This window comes from Geotrypetes seraphini, chromosome 11 (genome assembly GCF_902459505.1).
Source record: "Geotrypetes seraphini chromosome 11, aGeoSer1.1, whole genome shotgun sequence".
Taxonomy (NCBI): Eukaryota; Metazoa; Chordata; class Amphibia; order Gymnophiona; family Dermophiidae; genus Geotrypetes; species Geotrypetes seraphini.
Window position 1 is genome coordinate 39,675,546 of NC_047094.1, and position 20,368 is coordinate 39,695,913.

Genomic DNA, 20,368 nt, shown 5'->3' on the forward strand with positions numbered 1-20,368 from the left:
AGGCTATTCTTATGTTCTTAAATAATATGTGCAATGTATTGTTTGATGAAATATTATGTATGTTTTGTATGGAAACCGCTTAGGTTTAAGCAGTCCAGAAATTTAAAAAATAAATAAATAAATGAATAGCTATTTCACCTAGGGACCATTTTACTAAGTTGCAGTAAAATGTGGCTTTAGTGCGCCATTACGCGAGTCTTTCCTGTGTGCTAAGGCCATTTTTACCACAGTCATAAAAAACAGCTCTTTCCTAGTTATTGTTATAAGAACATAAGAACATAAGCAGTGCCTCTGCCGGGTCAGACCAGAGGTCCATCCCGCCCAGCAGTCTGCCCCCGCGGCGGCCCAACAGGTCATGACCTGCCTTAATCACCAGAAGGGGCCCCCTTGCCCCCTAGGTTTCTCATCGAAGTCCTATCTTCCCATCAATGTCCTAACCCTCCGGCCTTGCACCCGCACGACCTGGTGAGCTGTCTATACTTATGCAACACCCCAGCACCTCCCTCAGTACCCCACGATCCCCTTTTCCCTCAGGAATCTGTCCAATCCCTGTTTGAATCCCTGTACTGTACTCTGCCGGATCACTTCCTCCGGTTATCTTTAGCATTTGACCATCTTCTCAAACTACTGCATGTACACTTACTGCTACCCACTTTATAGGTGGTAAGGGCTCACACGCTGTCTGGCTATAGTGCAGGAATAACCACCCTCTGCCCCCTCCCCCCAAAAACAATTTGGCATATGATAATTGCGCAGATTTGGCAGTTATCACAGGATTTTCTGTATCAAAACACTCAATTTAGTTTGTGGGAGTAAAATACTCAAAAATGTAATCCTCAATACTATAATACTATTTTCTTCACCATAGAGTATTAATAGATTAATACATAACAAATATGAAATAAAAATTTTAAAGTATGGTGCTCTTTGAAAGCCAAATAGCTTGAAGCTTATGAGCCACGGATTCCAATAGCTCAGGCTGGTGCAATGACGTTTTCAGCCTGAGCTATTGGAGTCCGTGGCTTTCCCAACAGCCTCCTATTGCATTCTATCTACTCTCCATTACCACATTTCTACCACTGTAGTCACTGTTCTCTCACTTATCTTGTCATCTCCCTTTTGATCTCATCCACATGGCTCACCACTTTCAGAAACACCCTCCCTCTCTCCCTGTCCCTTTCTTTCCATCCCCTAGCATCTTCTTATCCCAGCTCTTTTCCCGCCTGCCCTCCCATGGTTCCATCTCTCCTTCTCTATCCCCATGGTCAACATTTTACTCCCTCTCTTTTCTTTCTTCTTCCCTCCCCCCTTGATGCTGAATGAAATGGAGGAAAAGAGAGATGCTGCATCTCTCTCTGCCTTCCATCACCAGGCCTAACATTTTTCCCTTCCATCCCCAGATCCAACTTCTCTCCCCAGCTGCCTCCCATCCCAGCTCTCCCCCTGCCTGCCTGTCTCCCTCCCCTGGGTCCACCATTTCTCCCTCTCTCTTCCCAACAGTTCTCCCTTCAAGTATCTCTTTCCTTCTTCCTCCACCCCACCCCAGGTCCAACTTCTCTCTCTTCAGACCATTGCTCACCATCTCTCTCTCTGTCTTCTGTTTCTCCCCCCCCCCCCCCCATGCCCAATCTGGCATTTCTTTTAATACCCTCTCCCTTTGTACTTAAAAAACAAACAGTCCAGGCGGCTTCCTCAGCCCAGCATGTTCTCCCCCATTTCTCCATGCCCAGCATGTTCTCCCCTTCTCTCTCTGCACCGGTCCGATATCACCATTGCCATCTGTCACACTGAAAAATCTGCCAGCCTCGGCAGCGATTTAACAACGTTGCTCATGGCTCCTCTTTCTGCTTTCCATATGCTGCAGTTCACCCAGGTGGAAATAGGAAGTTGAGTCTTTGGAGACAGACCATGGAAGACGGAAAGCAGGAAGAGAGCCGAGGGCAACGTTGCTAAATCGCTGCCGAAGCTGGCAGATTTTTCAGCATGACAGGCGGGGGTGACATCGGACCGGCGCGGAGAGAAGGGGGAAGACGCGCTGGGTTATAGGGACTACCCAGAGCTTAGGGGATGGGCTGTGAGAAGGGGAAGCTCCCAGACCAGGAGCACCAGCCGGGCCGCATGTGGGATGCGGGTTGGAAAGACCCATGCCATAAACGTTTCCAGGCAAACTACCGGACAAAGCAAGCAAATTAGGCAAAGTGTGGCCGTACTCAGGTGTGGTGTGCCAAGTTTACACTTAAATTTCTGCCAGAAATTGATTTTATTTTCATTTTTATTTAAAGTATTACAGTATTTCTTAGATTTATTTGCTGGTTGCTTGAGTTCTGGTTAACAGAGAGTCTACTGTATTGACACATGCAGCTTCACCTCTGCTCTCTCAAAGGACACCTCTAGAAATGCTTCCAATAGTGTGTGTGTGTGTGTAAAATTGTGCAGTTTCATAAAAGCCGTTTTCTTTGTGTAAGTACAGGTCTGATATGTAGATAAAGCTTTTATGTAAAGCTATCCCCCATACTGATTTTTCTTCTGCGTTATCTCATGCTTTAGATTTTGGCAATACGTAAAACCTGCTAGTTCCTGGCATAGTGAGCTTTTATTTGTAATTCTGCCTTGGCAAAATGCATTCTTTCACCCAGCATGCACAAAGATGGAAGGGTACTACCCTCGTTGATTTCCTAATATGAAAGGCAAGCCTTTCTAAATAATGTGATTGAGAATGGACAAAAAACATTCTAATTTAGCAGCAGCTGTACTAGTCCTGCTGCCAAATCCTAAATACCAGGTTCATCATAATGCAAAGAAGAAAATGACACGACTGTGGTGGACTCCCGATTTCTTAACTAGGCACAATTTTATTCACAGATATTGCCAATTACAACTTATGCGGCAGTATGAGAAGGACTTGTCAGTTTTTAATAAACTTGGAGCACTGTTCTATGCTCGACACACTCGGTAGTATATGTCTATGCATATTACTATCTCTGATCTGTTGCCCTGCAAAGCTATTACCCTTTAAGGGGTAATTTTATTTCCCCTTAAAGTACACACACACTAGGGGAGAAGATATCTCAGCGATGTTGATTAGTAAAGAACAAAGGCTAATACATCAGTGGGATTCTACGGAACCTTCGGGTTTAAATAGAGACATAGACTGGGAAGAAGTTGATTATTAACAACGCTCTGCTGCTATTGGTTGAAAGGGTTGCTGAGTGGCGCTTTAAATTTAGTGCAGTAAGGGCTCCTTTTACAAAGGTGCATTAGGGCCTTAACACGCGGAATAGCGTGCGCTAAAATGCCGCGCATGCTAGCCGCTACCGCCTCCTCTTGAGCAGGCGGTAGTTTTTCGGCTAGCGTGCACTAATCCGGTGCGGGCGCTAAAAACGTTAGCGCACCTTTGTAAAAGGAGCCCTAAGTGTTGACGTCATTCAAGTCTGACTTCTCTGGGAGTGAAGCAGGTACACCGTGAAGTGATTTTTCTCTCAGTTGTCTGCCTTAATGCCATGTAATTTTGGGTAGGTTTTGTGTTTTTATGGTTATGATTTGCTGTTTATGGTTGGTGGATGGCATCTTGACCCCAAGATTCTATTGTAGAATACTAGGTAGGTCACCATCAAGGTGTCTACATATAGATGCAATCCACTTGTGCCAGGTTTATTGTTGTCACCAAAGTGTAAATTATCAAAAAAAATTTCAAGGAAAAACTTAAATAACAAAATGTTACTTCAGTAGCATAAATATACAAAAATCCAATCCAATCCGATCTGATTGGATATGTTGTGTGAAATGTGAAAGTGCTCAGTACCCGTGTCTCCTGCAATTGAACCGCAAAGAGATCATCCACCCCGGGTGCCATCTTGGTGAGGGTGCAGGCAACCATCCTCCTCTCCGCCCCCTCCCCCCCCATTGCCACACGTGCACGCCGCTTCCCTTCCCTGTACTTCTGTTAACGTTCTTGGTGCAAGCAGCAAACCCCGAGCTGCTGTCGCACACCAGTGTCGGCTCTTCCTCCGATGTCATTTCCTGGACCTATGCTTAGGAAGTGACATCGGAGAAAAGCTGACGTGGCATGACAGCAGCTTGGGGGTTGTTGCTCATGCCAGGAACATTACAGATATATGAGGAAGGGAAGTGGCATGTGGTGGGGAAGGAGCGTGTGGAGGTAGAGGGCAGAGAAGAGGGCGGGGGAGTTGGTGAGCTATTTTAGAAATGCATATTTCTACAGGTAATACAAAGTTTTAGCCACAGTAATGCTTTTGAAGTCACCCTCCCTAATAACAGTGGTTTCATTAAATTATAGCAATAAGGTTTACCGTATTTTAACGCATATAACGCGTGCGTTATACACGATTTTTACAAACCGTGCATAACCGTGCGCGTTATACGTGTGAGCGCGTTTTACAACTTTTTTTTTTCAATCCGGAGAGAGCGAGACCAGAAGGCTTTGAGAATGCACAAATGCTCAAAGCCTAGTCTAGCCAGGCGCAGGAAAAAGGAGGATCTCTCTCGCACTGCACCGCCCAGCCCAGCCCAGCCCAACGAGGGAGGATCTTCGGGCACTGGCACATCCTGTGCATTGGTGCTGGTGCCCAATCGGGTAAGAGATGTTTTGCGGTGCTGGGGGGGATGTAGGATTGCAGGGGAGGGGGGGTGACGTGAGCGGGGAGGGGAGGATGCCGGTTCGCAGAGGGAATGCCGGATTCGAATGAAAAAAAAAATGCCCTCTCGGGTAAGCGAGCGGGGGGGAGGATGCCGGTTCGGAGTAGGCGGGAGGAGGTTTTAGCATGTGCGGTATATGCGTGTGCGCGCTATATTAAAATTTTTTTACATAAATTTGTGTTCCCTGCGCGCTATACCCGTGTGCGCGTTTTACACGGGTGCGCGGTATATGGGTGAAAATACGGTACTCACAGCTTTCCAGGAAAAGAGCCTTCTGCAGTGGATATGGATATGCCATTCTATAAGTTTACTAGGTGACACCATGTAACGTCAGAATTCAATAAGGGAGTAATTGATATCCCAATTTCAACTGAATTTAATATTTCTAGTATGCAAACTGAAATTCACAGTGCATGACTTCCCTTGTCATAGGGGTAACATTCCTTATGCATAAAGCACAACTACACATGACAAATTTAAGGACATCCATCTTGGACTACCAAAATATACTGGAAACTATTACAACATCCATTAAAACTCATCCTGACCTACAATCACTACAGTTTCAATGATGACATGTAAATGGCAGATGAAAATGAAAGGGGATAAATGCAAAATGAAGCACACAGGGATAAAGACTCCAAACGACAAATACATGATATTAGGTTCTATATTAGGAATCACCTACCCAAGAAAATATTTTGGCATCAGTGGCTCAGTGTTGTGGTGGTAAAAAAAAAAAAAAAAAGCAGAGCATGCTAGAAGGTGTTAGAAAAGGAATGGAAAAGACATCAAAATATGACAAGGCTTCTATTTTGATTCATGGTCGACTACACAGTGAATAACAACTCTGTGTAGCTCTGGTCACTTCATCTTAAAAAATATTTCACAAAAAAAAAATTTCAGAGTAGGGTGACAAAAATGATAAAGGGGATGGAACAGCTCTCATGCTGAAAGGCTAAAATGTAGAGTTGTATACAAGCAAAAATGTTCATTTTTTTCAGGGGGGGTTTCAGTTTGTTTCATATATTTGTTTTAATAAATCTACTTTAACATGCACTAATTGACTTAATGCACATTATTTCATAGGTCAATACACATATTTTTAAAGGTATATTAATGAATGCATATTCCTTCTTAAAAAGGAGGTTAGGGCTCTTCAGCTTGAAAGGGGATTGGACTTTATATACTGCCTTTCTTTTGGTCTTTCTTTTCTTCTATTTCCTGTTGTCATAGGTCTACATGGCTTTCCTACTAACTGAGCAGAACAGGACGCATCCGGGAAAGGAAACCAGGCAGGGGGAGGGCGCGGAGAGGCTCAGCACGGGCGTGGAAAGATCGCTCCTTTCCCTGTAAACCAGTGGACCACCAGGGATTAAAAATGGCAGGTAAGTTGTGCACCAAGGGGGGAGGAAGGGTTTAAAAAAAAAAAAAAAAAAAAAAAACAAACTTAGGCAGCCGGGACGGGAGAGACAGGAGGCATCCCTCCTGTTCCGGCCTACCATATTATCCGGGAGGGGGGGGGGGGGTCGGGTTGATGACCCGAATATAGGACGAGACCCTCATTTATGGGTCATTTTTTGGGCCCCAAAATCTCATCCTATATTCGAGTATATACGGTACTTATTTCTATATTTCTCCTAGTGGTATGCAGTCTTACATCAATATATCATTTTTGTACTATACAGAGTTCTCATCTAGCCTTAGATCTGAGGCACTGATTTAACTGAACAAAATTACCAAGATGGATACGTCAAAATAATTAAAAAGAAAAAAAATACGTAAAGCAAAATTTTACTCTCTTGTCCAGCCATTCCTGCTACTCCCTGAAAACCAGGTTTACTCTGGGCTAATCATTTGAAACTTATGTGGACACTAGAGAATGACACAGGGACAAATTTTTCCCCATCCCCGCAGGAACTCATTTTCCCATCCCATCCCCGTGAGCTCTTTTCCTGTCCCCACCCCATTCCTGCAAGCTCTGTTCTCATCTGCATAAGGCTCAAACACTTTAAAATCATAAGTGTTTGAGGCTTGTGTGGTTAAGGCAGAGCTTACAGGAAAGGTGCTGGAACAGTGACAAAACTCATGGGGATGGGATGGGGAAAAATTTGACCCCGTGTCGTTCTCTAGTACACACCTCAGTCAACGCTCTTGAGCAAGACCCACCTCCTTTCTATAGATAAGTAGACTGTGCATGGGTTTTTCAAGTTGTGCACAATTCGATAGAATGTTCTGAAGGCAGCATCTGTGAGGTCATCATCGTAGAAAACTACAATGAGAAAACAAGAGCTAGTTAGCTAAAACCTCTTTAGAAGGAAGGCTATTTCCCATTTCCATTTCTGGATATCAGGAAAACATAGCACAACCGCTGCAAACTCATGGCTTCAGGTTTTACTGAAATATGTGTACAGAAACTCATGCAAAGTGATGGCCCTTATGTAATTCAGCTATCCCATCCAATACTTAAGTTTATATACCAAATCATCCCCAAGTACTGGGGCTCGATTTGGGTTACATTATTGCTATAAAAGGAGAACAATAGGACAGAGAAGGAGTCAAATCTATCGGCTCACCATGATACTAATCAAGATCGATTTTGTATTCAGCTAAGGCTTGTTGAAAAAGATAAGTTTTCAGTGATTTCCCCAAGTAGATGAAGAGAGACACAAGAGATCTAATTTCGTAAGGAAATACGTTCCAAATAGTCGCAAAAATGTATGCAAAAGATCGGGAAATATATCCCATGGCTTTAACACTCTTGGCAGAAGGGAATGAGAGTTGAAACTGGCAATTCTTTATGCGGGAGTGATTTTGTCTCTTCTACAATACTTTCAATTACATTGCTTGAAAATGGAGTTTATACATAGTAGAGGGTTTGAAATACATGTTCCATACCAATGATTAACTAATAGCACAGTTGTCATCACCAAATATAAAAATTAATTTGATTTTTGTTTTGTCCATACAGCTTCATCCTGTTGGGTATTACATCTAAGAACTATACATATGGGCCTAACCCTAACCCAACCCGGCCCATGTGCCTAAGGCCCCACCCACAGGAGGGGCCTAAGGCTCCCGGGCCTATTCTGATTGGCCCAGGCGCCTCAGGCCCCACCTGTGGGCGGGGTTTCTGCCGCCTGGGCCAATCCGGCCCCATTCTGGACCTGGCTGGCCTGCCGGACGGGCTTGGTACCCGTCCGTCTGGCCAACTGAACAGGTACGGGGAGGGGGGTTGGGGGGGCCGCTCGGGGGTTCTGGGGGGGCGGTCGTTGGGGGGAAAGGGGTTGTGTAGAGGGCAGGAGGGCCTGGGATCCCTCCTGCCCGTATTGTAGTGGGGGGTGGGGGGTAGGGGGTCGCCGGGGCCAGGAGGGCTTGGGCTCCCTCCTGGCCCAATCCAGTCGGGGGGGTCGCTGGGGCCAGGAGGGCTTGGGCTCCCTCCTGGCCCAATCCAGTCGGGGGGTCGCCGGGGCCAAGGAGGGATTGGGCTCCCTCCTGGCCCCTTCGTGTCGGAGGGGTGGGGTCGCCATGTCGGAGGGGGGGAGTCACCGGGGCCAGGAGGGCTTGGTCTCCCTCCTGGCCTGCTCGTACTTGGCGAGGGGAGGGGGAGGCACGATTGCCGAGGCAGGAGGGCTTGAGCTCCCTCTTGCCCCGATGTTGTAGGGGAGGGGGCAGCGGTTCGATGGGACAAGAGGGCTTGGGCTCCCTCTTGCCCCAATGTTGTTGTGGGGGCTGCGGTTCGACGGGTCAAGAGGACTTGGGCTCGGGCTCCCTCTTGCCCCGATGTTGTCGGGGGGGGGGGGGGGGGTGATGTATCGCGGCAGGAGAGATTGGGCATCTCTCCTACCGCGATGGTTGCGGTGGGTAGGTTGCCGGGCCACTGAACTGATCGCGCCAACAGCCATCAGCTCAGCGGCCCCTTTTTCGGCACTTAGACCTGGTCTCACTTCGTCTAAGTCAAAATGGTCTAAGTGCCGACTAGGCAACCTGTGAAATGTTTTGGTTATACCTGTTGTATGCCTAGGTGTAGGTTGGCCCACCTCCCGCCCACTGCCCGCCCTTTCCCCTCCTCTAAACACACCTCTTTTCTCTCTATGCGTTTAGAGGCAGGGGAAAGGCCTAAGCTGTATTTAGATACGTCTAAAAACCAGCTTTGGTTATGGATACTTGGACGATCAGGCTTTTTGATCGTCCAAGTAGCCATTTAGGACACTTTTTAGACTTTTTTTTTTTTTGATTATGAACCCCTTAAGGTTTTTCTGTTGCAAAAAGCAAATCAACTTAAGACCGAAGATATTTTGTTTTAACTCTTACAGTACGTGTTAGGGCTTTATGGATAAACTGACTATTACAACTGGGACAATATCATATGCAATGCAATATTGTAATTTATAACAAAAATTACCCTCCCCCCCCTTTTTTACAAAACCGTAGTGTGGTTTTCAGCACCTGCCGCGGCAGTAACAGCTCCGAAACTCATATGAGTGTCAGAGATGTTACCACTGTGGCCGGTGCTAAAAATTGCGCTACGGTTTTGTAAAATGGGTGGGGGGGGGGTGATGGTTAGTGTATTTCTGCTAGCAAACATCATATCAAGTGAGTTTGTACAGAACCCATAACTCAACAAGGCAGATCAGAAAATGCTATCCCCCTCTGGTTAGTATTGCGTTTACCTCATTATCCCTCCCCCTCCTTTATCAAGCTGATTTAGGGTTTTTATCACAGTCTGCGGCAGTAAAAACTTCAACGCTCATAGAATTCCTATGAGCGTCCGAGCTTTTACTTCCTTGGCCTGCAATAAAAACCTTAACACAGCTTCATAAAAGGAGGGTATACAAGGCAAATATAGTAATACTATGTTATGTGCAATCTTATATCCCTCTGGATCCTCATTAATTAGAGTTCTAGTAATAACAAATTTGTCTCATTATGAAAGGCAAATTAATTTTGGTCACACAAAAAAAAAAATTGGAAAAACTAAAATGAGATACTCATTATTATAGCAAGTGGCTACTATTAATTTTTGAATACAATATATGGAAAAGCCTTGCTCCATAAAATCATTTACCGTACAACCACTAGGGTATTTATTAGCATTTAGTTCATGGCTTTTCCACAGCTTAAGGTAAGTTATGTTATTTCCTGATGTGGAAGACAAAACAAAGAAAAGTCCAACTAATCTGCAGTTGAGAACAGACGGCAAAACAAAAAAAAGAACTGCAGAGATGATGTATAGCAGGGGTGCCCAAAAGGTCGATCGCGAAGGCAACACAAGTTGATCGCGGAGCCCATCCCGGGCTCCGTGATAGACTCACATTGCCTTCGCGTTCTACCTGCTTCCCGATGCCCTAAACAGGCCGCAGATGCGCCGGGCCCCCCAGCCTTCTCCCCCCACGCCAATCTCTGCCTGGCTGGCCCGGAACTTCCTCTCCGACGTCAGAATTGATGTGGGGGGGGAGAAGTCTCGTCAGCCCGGCGCTTTTGCATCCTGTTTACAACATCGGGAAGCAGGGAGAGCTCAGAACTCGGCGGCGGTAGCTTGTTTCCCTATGGCAGCAGTGATGGCTTGGGGGAGGGCAGGGAAAAAAAAAGACAAAGAAAGAAAGGGGGACAGGAAGAAAGAAAGGGGAAGGGGGCAGGGAGAGAAGAAGAAAAAGTTGGGGAAGGGAATGAAGTCTGGAGGAGAGGAAGCATACAGGAGGCTGAAAGAAGGGAAGAAATATTGGATGCACAATCAGAAAAAGAAAGTACAACCAGAGACTCATGAAATCACCAGACAGCAAAGATAGGAAAAATGATTTTATTTTCAATGTAGTGATCAAAATGTGTCTGTTTTAAGAAATTTATATCTGCTGTCTATATTTTGCACTATAACCCCCTTTTACTAAACTGCAATAGCGGTTTTTAGCGCAGGGAGCCCATGAGCGTTGGTGCTAGTGCCAGATCAGGGTAAAGGATTGTGTTTGGGCGTGCGGGCAGGGGATGGGGGAGGGGGCGATGCCAGTTTGCGGGGGGACTCGCAAATCGAGTCAACGCTCGGTTTGCGAAGTACGATATGCGAGAATGTTTTGCTCGTCTTGCAAAACACACTCGCAAACCGAGGTTTGACTGTATAGCCAATGCTAAAAATGTTGATAGTAAAACATCTGCAGTTGGTGAGCGACTATTCTTTCAGCTAACTTGGTTCCTGAATAAACTTTTCCATTTACTCTGTAAGAACCTTGGGATTCTTACCAGGAGAATACTGAAAAGTTCATAGTTCAGTTCACATTTATTTAACACATGGCAAATAAAATATTTGCCTAAACAGTTTATAATTACAAATTAGATTAGGTAGAGGAAAAAAGGAGATGAAAGATACAAAAGGGAGTCAAGTACCAAAATGGGGGAATTTAAAATAAAAAAAGAAAAAATATTAAAATTTAATTCAAGGGAGAGACACAAAAGGTGGGTGAGGTGTAGTGAGGAAGGTAATGGGACAGTGACAGGAAGTCATTGCTACAATGAGAAGGAACTGGTGTGGAAGTCCTAAAGATATTATTTAGATTCCAATGGAAATGCCTTAGAGAAAATATGGGCTTTAATAAGATCTGTTGGATTTACTCTTTTTAAAAACTGCTTCCAAATAATGTAGTAGTTTAAGCTTTTAATGCCTTGGTGCGAATTGGACTCAGTATTTAGCATCTGAACACTTAGATATGGGTTGGCTAGAATAAGGGTTTTGCCATATTTTGGATTGCAGACCCTGCAGCATTGAATGGATAGGTACTCCAATGGTGCCTTTAGAAACATAGAAACATGATAATAATAATAATAATAACAACAACAACAACAGCTTATATACCGCAATACCGTGAAGTTCTATGCGGTTTACAGAAGATTAAGCAAAGGTAACAAATTGAATTGACTTTAAGAGGGGAGGAAGAAAGAGAATTAATAGGACAGGAAATTCACTGTTGAGAGAGTGATCAAAAGGACAAGTTAATCGCTATAGAGGGGAGAGAGATCAGTTGTCTAGATGCTTTAGGAACAAGTGTGTTTTTAGACGTTTCCTAAATTCCCCATAAGTAGTGAGCGAAAGCAATTGTTCTAGGTCTGTACCCCACGATGCTGCCTGGTGTGAGAGAAGGTGTTCATGGTGTTTTTTTCAGTTTACAACCTCGAACTGGGGGGGAAATGAAATTGGAATGTGAACTTCTCTTGTGTCTGTTGGCTGAGAAGAAGAAAAGGTCAGTTACGTATTTAGGGGCAAGTCCGTGTAGTGCTTTAAAGCAGAAGCAGGCAAATTTAAACTTTACGCACGCCGCCATTGGCAGCCAATGCAGCTTCCGGTAGTAGGGTGTCACGTGGTCAAACTTCCTCAGCCCAAAGATCAGTCTGACTGCTGCATTTTGCATCAATTGTAAACGTTGCATATTCTTTTGGGAAATTGCTAAATAAGCGATGTTACAGTAGTCAAGTAGACTTAGTACGAGGGATTGGACTAGGGTTCTGAATGCCGATGTATCGAAGTAAGCTTTAATGGATCTGAGTATCCAGAGAGTAAAGAATCCCTTTCTGATTAAGGAGTCTACCTGGTCTTTCATGGTTAGGCATTGATCCAAAGTTACACCTAGTATCTTAATGGTGGGCTGGATAGGGTAACTAAGTTTATTGATACATAGTGGTGATTTGGTGTCAAGCGGATGTGTCGAAGCAACGAAGAAAGTTGCTTTTTCTGAATTAAGTTTGAGCCTAAAGTTTGTCATCCAGTGCTCCATTATGTTTATGGCTTCTGAAGCTTTGGGAATAGTTTCAGAGACAGAATTAGCGAATGGGATGATAATCGTAAAGTCATCTGCATAACTAAATAGTTTTATTCCCAGCTGGGATAGCTGCGTGCCCAGTGAGGACATATAGATGTTGAAGAGCAATGGAGATAGTGGAGACCCTTGTGGCACACCGGATGGATTGCTCCAGGTGTTTGAAAGCTCATAATTAAAACGTATCTGATAAGTGCGGGATATAAGGAAGCCATGAAACCAGTTCAGCACCTCATCCCTGATACCAATGGCATCTAGGCATTGCAGCAGTTTCTCGTGGTCTACTAGATCAAAGGCAGAACTCATATCGAATTGCATAACCAGGGCATTAAGGCCCTTACTAAACAGTAGGCGCAGATTGTCTAAGATAGCCGCAATTACTGTCTCAGTACTGAATAACGGTCTAAAACCGGATTGAGTTTCATGTAGGAGAGAGAACTGATCAAGATAATCCATCAGTTGGATGTGTACCAATCCCTCCATTATTTTTACATGATGGCAGATAAAGGCTAAATGGCTCATCCAGTCTGCCTATCCGCAGTAACCATTATCTCTTCTTCTCTCTAAGAGATCCCAAGTGCCTATCACAGGAGTCTGTTCCATGCATCTACTATCCTTTCTGTAAAAAAGTATTTCCTTAGATTACTCTGGAGCCTATCACCTCTTAACCTCATCCTATGCCCTCTCATTCCAGCGCTTCCTTTCAAATGAAAGAGACTCTACTCATGCACAATTATATCACATAGGTATTTAAATGTGTCTATCATATCTCCCCTCTCCCGCCTTTTCTCCAAAGTATACAAATTAAGATCTTTAAGTCTGTCCCCCATACGCCTTATGACGAAGACTACACACCATTTTAGTAGCCTTCCGCTGGACCGACTTCATCCTTTTTCCATCTTTTTGAAGGTGCGGCCTTTAGAATTGTACACAATATTCTAAATGAAGTCTCACCAAAGTCTTATATAGGTGCATCAATACTTCCTTTTTCCTACTAGCCATACCTCTCCCTATGCACCCTAGCATCCTTCTAGCTTTTGCCATCACCATTTCAACCTGTTTGGCCATCTTAAGATCATCACATACAATCACACCAAAGTCCTGCTTTTCTGTCGTGCACATAAGTTCTTCACCCTCTAAAATGTACCGTTCCCTTGCGTTTTTGCAGCCCAAATGCATGACCTTACATTTCTTTTTGTCACCGATGCAGTAGGATGATTCTAAGGCAAGGGCATCAAGTATTTTTTTTTTATATGAATTTCACATAAATGCTAAATTGCAGGATCCTGTTGTGTCTGATCAGAGGAGGCAGAATTAACTGAAGAGGCAAAATTCTACAAAGAATAATCTCTTCATCTGATGAAAAAGACTCTGCATGAGGAAATCATGGCACTGAAGGAGAGGTGATTGTGGTATCAGTGATGGAACAGGAGAGGGACTATGAGCTGAGGTATTTTGCCTGAGGGAATGGCATGGCCTGTTCTGTCCTGAAGGAGGTAGTGAAACCATAAAACGAGATGGTGGTTGGAGGGAAGGTAGCTATTTTGAAAAAGCTGAACCAGCAAGAGAGTGCTGCATTCTATGTGGACTGTGGAGGGACAGAGGAAGTAGACTTGTTGTGGAATGGAAAAAGATTGCAATGCTGGTGTTTCAGTGACAGGCAGTTGGTGTTATAGGCGAGAGCTGAGGCATTTTCATCTCTGATATTTTAAAAAATATTTTTAGCTGGAGGAAATTGCAGTGTCTAGATTGAGCGAGATGGGGCAAAATGTCAGGATGCCAAACTTACTAGAACCATGGAGTAGAGAGTTGCGCGGGGACAGAAATCCCACCCGTCCCCGTCAGGATCCTCTCTGTCCCCACCCATCCCCGCAAGAAATTACCTCCATCCCCACCCGTCCCATAAAAAGCAGCAATTACTTCTGACAGGATCATCAATTCCACAGTTTCTTTTGCTGTTTTCCTTGTGGAATCTCTTTGGTGGAACCCTTTTTTTGTTTTCTGTTCAGGTAATTAAATTATAAACCCCCTCTTTTACTAAGGCTGACGTGTCCATTATATTATATGGATGAACCCTGCTTCCAAAGCCTTCCATCCCCATGGGAGTCCCGTTGGCTAGAGGGGGGTCCCCGTGGGAGTCCCGTGGACCAGAGGGCCTATTCTGAGAGTCCCTGTGAGAGTCCCGTGGGTTACGGGGGGATTCCCGCGATCCCCGTTCCCATGCAGACCTCTACCATGGAACTGACTGAAGCAGTAGACACAGATGTAGCTCTATGTACAGTGGTTCTGACCACTTTTGCTCTTGGCTCAGAAAGTACAGCTTCTACTGAACACCTGAATTTATAGTGTCATTCTGTTTGAGCATTTTTTTTTCTTTAAGCAGTTTCATCTCTGTGAGAAAACTAGTTGGAGCCATTTTGCTGGTGCTAGTTCCTGCTGGTACTCTGATGGGGCCCACGGGGAAAGAAGTGTATTGAGCACTTGTAGAAGCGGAGCCCTTTGGAACCTGCAAAAACCCCTTCAGGCCAGGAACATTATAGTTTATCAGACACAATGAGTAACAAAAATAAATTGTCTCCTGAACCCATGAGAGGAGAGGGCTTGCACATCTGAAAAGCAGCGTGGAAGAAAAAGGACTGACTGAGGCAGGAAAGATATGGAACATTACATTGGCTAAAAACATACTAGAGAGAGGGCTCTTCTGTATACTGGGCCATTTGGGCCAACGGTGGTTGCATTATCCTGTATGTTCATGGAGAATTATAATTTACTGTGCCAGTCACTAACCTGCAGTACTTATATACCGCAGGTTGCTGATTAAATGTATTACATTTTGCTATAGTAAAATAATGCATTTGAATACAGCTTGGTTACAACTCCCTCTAAATCTGAAAAGCATATAGCTAATATGTTGTGACTTTTTGTAGAAACTAGTACAATATTATGGGTTAAAGGTGAAAATTGCCTGTATCTTTTCATGGTCTTCTTAAGTTTTGAATCCACATTTTGCACTTTAGTGCTCATTAGCATTCATATTTAAAAATTTCAAAAAAAAATCTACTAGGAACATTATGATGTACGGGGCAGTGTTTATTTAGACCTTACAAGTCTGGTGCTAGTCATCTATGGACACTTGCCCGGGGCCAAAACAAAAACAAAGGGTTGATTGAGCCCGTACTGAGGTTCCTTTAAAGCTTATTTATATACTAGTCTTTAAGTCCGTTACATTAACGGGTGCTAGAATAGATGTGGCTGCTTTATGTCTGTCTCTCCCTGGCCGCTTTCTGTCTGTCTATCTTTCTTTCTTTGTTTGTTTTTCTCTCTTTTCTCGGCTATCCACCACCACCCGTTGCCTGCTCCCCCTGTCCAGCAGTAGGCCTTCTCCCTTCTTTTTACCTCCACCGTGTCCAGCAGCACCTCTTCCCTGCTCCCCCTGTCCAGCAGTAGACCTCCCTTCCTTTTACCTCCCCCGTGTCCAGCAGCATCTCTTCCCTGCTCCCCCTGTCCAGCAGTAGGCCTTCTCCCTTCTTTTTACCTCCCCCGTGTCCAGCAGCACCTCTTCCCTGCTCCCCCTGTCCAGCAGTAAGCCTTCTCACTTCCTTTTACCTCCACCCCTGTCTAACAGCACCTCTTCCCTGCTCCCCCTGTCCAGCAGTAGGCCTCCCTTCCTGTTACCTCCCCCCTGTCCAGCAGCACTTCTTCCTTGCTCCCCCTGTCCAGTAGGCCTCCCTTCCTGTTACCTCCCCCACTGTCCAGCAGCACCTCTTCCTTGCTCCCCCTGTCCAGCAGTAGGCCTTCTCCCTTCCTTTTACCTGCTGCTGCCGCCAGTGCCACTGCTGCTCCTCTTCCACCCGTCAACTCGCAATTCCCTGGTCCCACTCTCCTCAGAGTTCCTGTTCCTGCCGCCAGTGCCACTGCTCCTCTTCCTCCGACACCCATTGCCTCGTGGCAATTCCCTGGTCCCACTCCCCTCAGAGTTCCTGCTCCTGCCACCAGTGCCACTACTTCTCCTCCGCCGCCGTCGGCCTGCGCCGCCTTTGTCGCTGCCACCTCTCTGTGTTCCGGAGGCCCTGGGCATTTCCTCCCAAGCTAATAGAACCCTAAGCGTGCATGCGCACTCCTACCTGCCACGGACCTACGGATCACGCAGGTAGGAGTGTGCATGCGCGCTTAGCGTTTTATTATTAGTGATTTTTCTTTATTACGTTGGTGTGGATTCCTAACAGGGAGCTTAAAGCTTTTGCCAATTCTTTCTGGTATACTTCTTAAGCTCTGACATCTTTCATTTGGTATCCTCTGTACGTTTCTTGTTCTCCCTGACCTTGCTCCTCACCTACCCACTCCTTTATCTGCTTTTCTTATATAGATTGCTTTTGGGGCACAGATTTGGTTTCCTATTGAGTCACCAATTAAACTTGTCCCCATCTTCAATTAAGCTCCACTTGTTTATCTTCTAGATTGATAGATTCTAATGCAGAATTTTAAGAGGTCTCAATCCTTGCAGTTTTACCCACTTCAATATTTTCCTCAAATTATCCCATCTATATTCACCTGCTTTATTCTTCTCAGCGACAGCCAAGCTGTCTTAGCTCAAAACCTCTCAGTTTTGTTCTATCTTGCTTACCTGACTAGACTAGATTATAAGTACCAAGGCATAGGGACAGTCCATTATCTCCTTAAGGTCCAGATTCACTAACCTACCTGATTGGGCCCGATCTGGGCAGGTCCAACGAATTCAGGAAAGAAAAATATGCAAATGGGGGCGATCTGAAGATGCTCCTATCTGCCTGCATGGATCGCTGTTGTGTGATCTACGCATGCCCGTTCGAGATGCAACCTTTTTTTTAAAAAACTTTTTTCCTTCGCGTGGGCTGGCTCTCCTGCTCCCCCCTTCCAGGCAATCTTGCCGCCTCGCGCGGGCTGTCTCTTTGCTGCCTTCCGTGCGTGCAGCCCCACTTTAAACCTGTGGGCTCGCACTGCACGGAAGGCAGCAGTAATGTCCTGCTAATTTGCTAGATATATGCAGGAAGTCAGGGAGCCAACAGGCACTGCTCTCCCCCCCCTGCCCCAGGGCTTCTGCAGCCCCTGAAACAGGCAGTGAGATCGAGGCAGCAGAGAGCAGGGCAGAGGCGGCAATAGAGCAGGAGAGTCGGTAGAGAGGTGTGCGACTGGTCCCCAGCAGTCACTTTAGGAGTTGATCGGCCAGTCCAGTCGGATCGAGAATTTTGTATTGTGAATCGCTGTCTTTCCTATTTTTTAATGTCCCTCCCCTCATTTGTATGTGCAGATCGGAGGATGGTTGGCAGAGAGGTAAGTGAATCGAGCCGGAGGGGAATTTGGTTGCTAAGGGGTTGCAAACCGATCGGTTTGCTTTGTGAATCTAGCCCCAAGTCTCTAAGTTTATGCATCCAAATTTAGCCTTTGCATGCAATTTGCCTTTACAATTTGTAGAATATGCAGTAAGATCAGTTGTGCACATAATTTAATAATTGAATGTTAATTGGAGTTAAGAGCCAATTATTGGCTTTAGTGTTAATTGGCACCAATTAGCAGTTACACATACAACTGCCCTTAGGGCTAGATTCACTAAGCCCACGGATCCAATCCGATCTGTGAGCGATCGGATCCGATCCGTGGCCAGGGGGGCTGATTCATGAAGCGCCTTCATGCAAATGGGGGTGATCGTAATCACGCCCCCAACCGACCGCTCGGATCGCTGAACAGCGATCCCGATACATGCACAGACCATCTTCTTTGCCTGCGGATGGTCTGCGTATGCTTACAGAGCTTTGGATTTTTTTTTTTTTTAATTTACTTTCACTCGTCTTTTTCAAAAGTTTCAAGCTTGTTCCTGTTATTTCGCGAGCCCGTGGTTTTAACCCGCTTTAAACCCATGGGTTAAAACCACGGGCTCGCACTGTGGGGAAGGGCAGGAGAGTCGGGGCAGAGAGCAGGGCAGTCGGAAAGAACCTGAGCGACTGGTCCTCAGCAATCGCTTAATTTTTGATCGGCCAGTCTAGTTGGCATTCCAGTTCTATAAACAGTGCCCTAATTACGGACGCCTAGTGATGGCTAACTAAAATCCACATGTAACTAAATTATCTTTTAATTGGTTAAATGGCGTGGTACTTGACCACACCATTAAAAAAATCAATTTAAAAAAAATATTTTTTAATACTAATTAAAGTTGCAACATCTAAGTCCAGATGTTCTCTGATGCTACCTGAAAAGCAGGCGTGGTTAGAGATAGAGAATAGGCATGGTAACTTAGGCATCGAATGGTGTACAAGATAGGCGCCAGTACTGGTACCTTCCTTAACGATGCCTAGGCACTGCTAAGCATGATTCTATAAAGGACACCTAGTGGTTGATTGACAACCGTGTGGACCGGCGTGGTTAGGCACCATTTATAGAAATCAGGCCCTACATGCCAACACTTAGGCATGAACATTTATACCAGCTTTTAAAATGGTGTAAGTACTCGTGCCCAAAGTTCAGTGCACAGCTGCGGACTTACGCTAGCATTTTGTAATAGTAGTTCCACATGAAATTGCTGTTATAGAATTAGCACTTGGAGCATATGAGCCCGGAGTTTAAATTCTGGCGTATACCAGTTGTACACATCTTCATCATAATAAATGTCTTTGAAAATTTCCACTTAATAAAAATGCAATAATCTTGCGGACGACAGGAGAAATATAAAATAAAATGCACTGAAAAAAGGGATGTCTTTTACCTATCTGACAAAGAACCAGTGATTTTCAAGACAGTTTATCTTCTGCATCAACTCTATCTGAATATCTCCATTAATAAAGCATTTCAGGGCCACATGTGGCCACTTCCCCTGTTTCTTTGAATTACTGTATGTAATTTTAAAATCTTTTCCAAGCCCACTTAGAGAACACTATCTAGATTGCTCAAACTATTTTATGTACTTACTACCTATTTTGTTCGACCTAGGTCTCCTTTCTTTCTTTTTTTTTTGTTAAGTATAATTTTTCTTAAATCTCTACACCGTAGGTTGTTGTTGCCCCCCCCAAATTTCAAATTATCTTCATTATATTTACTTTCAGAATATATGAAAAGGTGCCGAAAAGTTCTCAGCCCAACCAAGAAGAGAATGAGATGGATATGGTTCAATCAATGATCTGAAACAACGTCAAAAACACAGAATTTGATAAAATAATGCTCAAAATTTAGAAAGTTGGTTGGGCTGAAAAATTTTCAGCACCTCCTTGTATTCAGCCTCTATGAATCTGATGCCTTCCCTGAGTTCTGATGATTTATTAAAGTATTTATATTCTGCCTATCAGCACTTTTAAGCAAATCACAACCCCCCCCCCCCCCAAACATAGAAAATGCTATACAATATACAAAAGGTGAACAAAACAAAAATACACTTATGGTGAGTGAGACCTGGGGTGTCAGATATGACCAGTTTAAGCAAGAGCGCTTCCACGGTCTGTCAGTTCTTCATACATCCCCAATCATCGTAATATAATACTTTTTATAGAAAATTTTTTTTAAATGATTTTTTCACTATCATAGTTATCAGTGCATCTATCTAGAATTTTAAAGAACTTATCTTTGAAAAGCTGTGTCTTCATTCCATTATGAGTAATGGTGGAACATATCATTTATTCCAACGTTCCGTGCAATTCTGCCAACGTTGGAATAAATGATATGTTCCACCATTACTCATAATGGAATGAAGACACAGCTTTTTAAAGATAAGTTCTTTAAAATTCTAGATAGATGCACTGATAACTATGATAGTGAAAAAATCATTTTAAAAAAATTTTCTATAAAAAGTATTATATTACGATGATTGGGGATGTATGAAGAACTGACAGACCGTGGAAGCGCTCTTGCTTAAACTGGTCATATCTGACACCCCAGGTCTCACTCAC

General features: G+C 44.4%; 1 protein-coding gene across 4 annotated transcripts in view; it reads right to left on the reverse strand.

The window, feature by feature from the left end:
* The window catches only part of METTL22 (methyltransferase like 22), a 123,620-nt gene that overhangs the window by 19,131 nt on the left and 84,121 nt on the right, over positions 1 to 20,368 (reverse strand). For all 4 annotated transcript variants that reach the window (XM_033962637.1, XM_033962638.1, XM_033962636.1 and 1 more), the window contains one exon: positions 6,826 to 6,928. In XM_033962637.1, the coding sequence (XP_033818528.1) occupies positions 6,826 to 6,928 (103 nt within the window). The remainder of the gene's footprint in view (positions 1 to 6,825; positions 6,929 to 20,368) is intronic.